General features: G+C 36.3%; 1 protein-coding gene across 1 annotated transcript; it reads right to left on the bottom strand.

Annotated features, from left to right (window-relative positions):
- Positions 1–4,906: 4,906 nt before the first annotated feature.
- LOC139835624 (uncharacterized) lies at positions 4,907–5,511 on the bottom strand. The gene is made up of 2 exons (XM_071825485.1): positions 5,236–5,511; positions 4,907–5,113 (listed from the first exon to the last, which is right to left on the bottom strand). The coding sequence occupies exons 1-2, from the start codon at positions 5,509–5,511 to the stop codon at positions 4,907–4,909; spliced, it is 483 nt and encodes a 160-aa protein (XP_071681586.1).
- Positions 5,512–5,812: the final 301 nt, after the last annotated feature.

The raw sequence follows: 5,812 nt of genomic DNA, 5'->3' as shown, positions 1-5,812 counted from the left end.
TCTTCTGGAGTTTATTTGCAGTTTTACCTCATTGTAAAGTAGGAGGCTATGTGGATCTTTTGTAAAGAGTCTGTGTTGTAATTCTATAGACCTGCCTTGGACCCGCATATGTTTCTGTTGTACCACTCTGAGCGATATAATACGAGTGGAACGGTGTTTCATTGGTGTTATATCAGACTTGCATACTACACCATGCAGTGGTATGCCGGGTCACCACAGGGGCGTCCATAGATTGGGAACGCGAACTTTAAGGAGTGCTTATGTAGCCCTCTACGTGGTGAATTTGTGTTTGTTATCCAACCGGAGAGTGGTTCAGAGTAGCATAGTGAAGAGATAATATTTTATGTATTCAATTATGATATAATTGTTGAGAGTGTCCACTAGTGAAAGTATGATCCCTAGGCCTTGTTTCCAAGCATTGAAACACCATTTACAACCAGTTATGCTACATGTTTGTTTGCTGCCATTTTTATTTCAGATTGCAATTACCACTTACAATCATCCATATTACTTGTATTTCACTATCTCTTCACCGAACTAGTGCACCTATACACCTGACAAGTGTATTGGGTGTGTTGGGGACACAAGAGGCTTCTTGTATCGTAATTGCAGGGTTGTTTGAGAGAGATATCTTTGACCTCTACCTCCCTGAGTTCGATAAACCTTGGGTGATTCACTTAAGGAAAACTTGCTGCTATTCTACAAACCTTTGCACTTGGAGACCCAACATTGTCTACAAGAATAGAAGTGTGCGTAGACATCAAGCTTTTTCTGGCACCGTTGCCGGGGAGGTAAGGTAAAAGGTTCTCACCTCCTCTAGCTACTAAGCTATCTAGTTGCTGGTGAGTGCTTGAAGTCATTTCCTTTAGATTCTGCAATTATATATTTTTGTTTCTTGTTTTTATTTTCACTAGTTAGGCTTAATGGAAAACATCAACAAAAATTAGAGAGCTTTATAGTATTTATCTTGAGTTAGGACATGAGGTGTTTGAAGAGAAAAATAAAAAACCTATGAAACTTTATTTACATGCTAATAGCAATGTTATTAGTATAAATTCTTTGAACATCGTTATTGCTAATGCTATGGAAAAGTCTAAGCTTGGGGAAGCTAGTTTTTATGAAAATGATCTTTTCAGTTCCCCTGCTTTATAGGAGGAAATTTGCTATGATGATACTATGCCTCCAATATATGATAATTACAATGATGATTATATTATTTTCAGTCCACCTACTATTGAGGAGAAAATTAATTATGATTACAATATGCCTCCTATATTTGATGATTATGGTGATGAGAATAACAATGATAGTTATTTTGTTGAATTTACTCCAACTTCAATTAATAAGAATGATTATGCTTATGTGGGGAGTAATAATTATTTTATGCATGTGGCTCATGGTAAGAATGTTTTATGTGATAGTTATATTGTTGAGTTTATTCATGATGCTACTGAAAATTATTATGAGAGAGAAAAATATGGTTGTAGAAATTTTCATGGTAGTAAAACACCTCTCTATATGATGAAAGTTTTGAAGTTACTCTTGTTTTATCTTCCTATGCTTTTCACTTTGTTCTTTGTGGATTTGTTTGTGTACAAGGTTTCTATGCATAGGAAGTGGGTTAGACTTAAGTTTGTTTTATATTTTCTTCTTTAGGCTCTATTTTACTTCAATTCATGTTCTTATATGAGCATCTCAAACTACTGTGTCTAGCTGAAAGACGGTAAAGAAAAGCACTCTTGGAAGATAACCCATGATCTATTTATGTAATTTCTTTTTGTTGAGTCTTGAAATTTGTTACCTATGTACTAAAATCTCCTTATCATTTTTATTTCTTTTTTGTGCCAAGAATAGCCTCTAATAGAAAGAACGTAAGATTTAGGGAAGTTGCTGTCCTGAAACAGATTTTGTGCTATCACAAAAAAAATCATATTTCCAGCCAGAACGTTGGATTGATCTGACAATATTTAAGCATATGTCTCGGGTTATTATCTAACTTTAATTAGTTTTGCACGTTTCGATTTGAGCAACGGAGGAATTTCGAAAAAATCGATCTTTACATGTTGTTTTGTTTTGATAGATTTCTACCACTATTTGCATTTGCTTCTTAATCTTTTTCTTTTTGAGTTCTTTTGAGAGAAAGAACTTTTAAAAGAAGTTGCTACAGTAGCAAATGTTCTAATGGATATTTGACTTGTGTTGAAACTGAACCAAAGTGAATTTATTATTTTGATTGCACTAATTTTGTTAATGAAAATTGTGTGAAGTTTTATATGAAGGAAATTTTCAAGTGTAGGGAGAGAAGAATGATATGATAAAATGAAGTATGGACAAAAGCTCAATATTGAGGATGCCCATGTCACCCCTATAAATATCCAAGAGGTACAAGCGTCAAAACTTGGGGATGCCTTGGGCATCCCCTTCTTCATCAACAAAATATCATGTCATCTTTCAAGACGCTATATTTTTATTGCTTCATATGCTATGTGTTGTTCTTGGAGTGTCTTTATTTTTGTTTTTAGTTTTCTTTTATTTTATTTGCTGTAGCATATGGTTGGATCCTAGCATATTTATTTTGGAGAATGACACACTCTATTTTAATTGCATAGAACACTCTAGTTTTCACTCCTATTATTCTCCGAATGTTTTGTTTTGCTAGTACTGCGTTTAGCTCTGGTTTTCCACTCGTATTTTGTTTAGAGTTTGTTAATTTTATTTAGTTAGGTATTATTATATCTCTGGTCTTTATTGATTATTTTCTATGAGAGGTGTTTCAAATAAATTGATTGGTGTTGGAGACGAGTAAAATGTTTCATGTTTATAGTGGTGCAAAAGGAAGCTTGTTTAGACTATGGCTTAGACTTTAGCATGTCATGTTGGATGTTATTTTAATTATATTCTTAGTAATTATTGCTGTAGCATGACTTGTCTCAAATAGCTGAGAGTGTTTAATATGTCATTGAAAGAATCAAGTGTTGTTTCCATCATAAAAGCATAATATTGTGGTATTCTCCTTTGATGCTTTATTGGGTTGACTTGGCACATGCTTACATCATGTTATGACTAAAAACCAGTCACCTAAAGCCTCTATGATCATTTAGTTTTTGACTTGTAATATCACTTTATGCTTTGATTAATAATGTTTTGTCGCTATGCATGATTATGACTATTATTGCTCTCTTAGTTGGTCGCTCACAGTCTTTTGCTAGCCTTCACCTGTACTGAGTATGAGCTCTACTCGTGCATCCAACTTTCAAAAACCAAAGTTTTCCAATTGTGTCCACCATACCTACCTGTATGTGGTATTTCACCGTACTCCAAAGTGAATTTCTTGTGTGCTACCTTTAAACCTTCAAAAAATATTACTTGTTTTGTGTTCCTGTTTTAGCTCATGAGGAAGTGTTGAATGCTTTATCATCTCTTTCATGTTTATGTTGGCTTCACACCTTGACTAGCATGCATAATGTGTCAGTCCTTAATATTGCAAAAGAGCAGGCGTGGGTGCCCAGACCACTAAATACAAATTGAACCAATAATCTAAATCTCCTAACACCATGTACTTGAGAAATCATGAACTAGCTTGTTTAAATAAAGCAGAAGAGGAAATTTATTGTTCTCTCTATGGGAGCCGCTATTGAAGCCATTAAACATGAAAAGATGATAGATCATTTGATGCCATTCGTTGACATAGACATACATACCTCTCAAAATATATTTTCAACATCTCTATTGTATTCAAAATAAAAAGCTCTAGCACATGAGTAATCTTGCTTCCCTCTGCGCAGGGCCTTTTTTACTTTTATGTCGAGTCTTCATCTTCTACCTTTATGCACCAATTAAGAGAGCATAGTTGTCATTCTGAGTATAATGTGCATAGTCCCAAAATTTATTATTGATTTTCATGATTATGTTATTGCTTGTTCTCAAACTATTTGTATCTAGTCACCCTTTGAACTCTAAAGGTGTCATGGCATTGATGTTTTACTATTCCATAAAGGACAAGCTGAATACCACCTTGCTATGTTTTCTCTATGCTAAAAAAACAAACAGTTGCTTTCAGTGCACTATTATTCATGATCTATTGTTTGAGTTACTTCTCATGTTGCAACATAGTTCCTAAGTTCTATTGTCATAATTATATCTATCATGCCTATGTTTAGAATACTTTGATCCTAGCTCGCAATGTTTTTACAATAATTTGATCGAGATTGTGTTGGCTTCATGTCACCTCAATTTTTTTTATCAATTACCTACTCGAGGAGGAGCAGGAGTTAAGCTTAGGGTTGGGGATGCTGATACGTTGCAAACGCATCTACAATTTTTTATGTTCAATGCTTGTTTTACACCAATTTATATCTGTTTTGTTTACACTTCATTGCACTTTTATGAATTTTCTGGAACTAACCTATTGACAAGATGCCACAATGTCAGTTCTCTATTTTCTGTTGTTTTGTATTTCAGAAAAATTATATTTCAGAAGAGATAATATTTATGTATTCAGTTATGATATCATTGATGAGAGTGTCCACTAGTGAAAGTATGATCCCTAGGTCTTGTTTCCAAGCATTGAAACACCGTTTACAACCAGTTCTGCTACATGTTTGTTTGCTGCCATTTTATTTCAGATTATAATTACCACTTACAATCATTCATATACTTGTATTTCAATATCTCTTCGCCGAACTAGTGCATCTATACACTTGACAAGTGTATTGGGTGTGTTGGGGACATAAGAGACTTCTTGTATCGTAATTGTAGGGTTGCTTGAGAGGGATATCTTTGACCTCTACCTCCATGAGTTTGATAAACCTTGGGTGATCCACTTAAGGGAAACTTGCTGATGTTCTACAAACCTCTGCACTTGGATGCCCAACACTGTCTACAAGAATAGAAGCGTGCGCAGACATCAATCTCCAAGGTAGAACTTACCCTCAGGGATTTGCAACCCATTAGGCCTGGAAAAGTTGTCGGCCAGGATGCTCGCATCATGAGCTGAACCCTCAAACCCAGCAAGCACGTATGTGAACCTCATAACAAAATCCACAGTTGCTAGCATGTTCTGGCTGGTGTAGTGCTTTTTCCCGCGGAATGCTGCATACATTGATCTCGGTACCTTTCCAGTCACATAAGTACCATCAATATCCCAATGCAATCATGTCAAAAAATTAGCACATTGTCATGTTTCTGACAGTAGCACACATCTGATAGGTATAAGGAACATGATTTTGTACTCACCCTGAAATACAGGATCTTGGGTGGTGTGTTCGTTGATGGTGGCTTGATCATTTCACCTCCGAGCTCCCCAATTGCATAAAACACCTGCTGGAAGTACCGAGAGATAGTCTCCGTGGATCGCCTGAATGTGCTATGGATGACTCTGAACCTCTGGTTATGACCCACGACATGAAAAAATATTGCGACTTGTTCTTCGACAGAGGTGTGGATACTATCAGCCAGCATTCCTCTAGCCCTGAACGTTTTCACAAGTGCAGAGAAAGGGGCTCTTCTCATCCGTAGAATCTGGATAGCCTCTACATCGTTGCAGTTGTAGATGTGGTTTAAGTTGGCAATCCTCTCCTAATCTCGTTGTAACATAGGACCGTAACTGACACGAGGAAAAGCAGCATGCCTAACAGCTCTCTTGTGCAGCCACTACTAGGAAAAGGCCTAGCCGTAAGAATGGTGTCAATGGCGCACACCTATTCTGGTGCATCACTGCTAGTTAGCAGTGGCGCACCACTATGAGGTGCTCCACTACTAGCAAATTACCGATGGTGTACTAGTATTAGTGGTGCACCCCCTTACCGCAAAT

The sequence above is a fragment of the Lolium perenne genome, chromosome 2, assembly GCF_019359855.2.
Source record: "Lolium perenne isolate Kyuss_39 chromosome 2, Kyuss_2.0, whole genome shotgun sequence".
NCBI lineage: Eukaryota > Viridiplantae > Streptophyta > Magnoliopsida > Poales > Poaceae > Lolium > Lolium perenne.
Note: the sequence above shows the minus strand (reverse complement) of the source record. Positions and strands in the feature narration are given on the sequence as shown.

Bases quoted from the DNA above. Each gene is read 5' to 3' on its own strand.
- LOC139835624 (XM_071825485.1), bottom strand. From the start codon at position 5,511: ATGAGAAGAGCCCCTTTCTCTGCACTTGTGAAAACGTTCAGGGCTAGA. The intron at 5,114-5,235 runs GTGAGTACAAAA...GTGACTGGAAAG, and splicing joins CCAAGATCCTGTATTTCAGG to GTACCGAGATCAATGTATGC.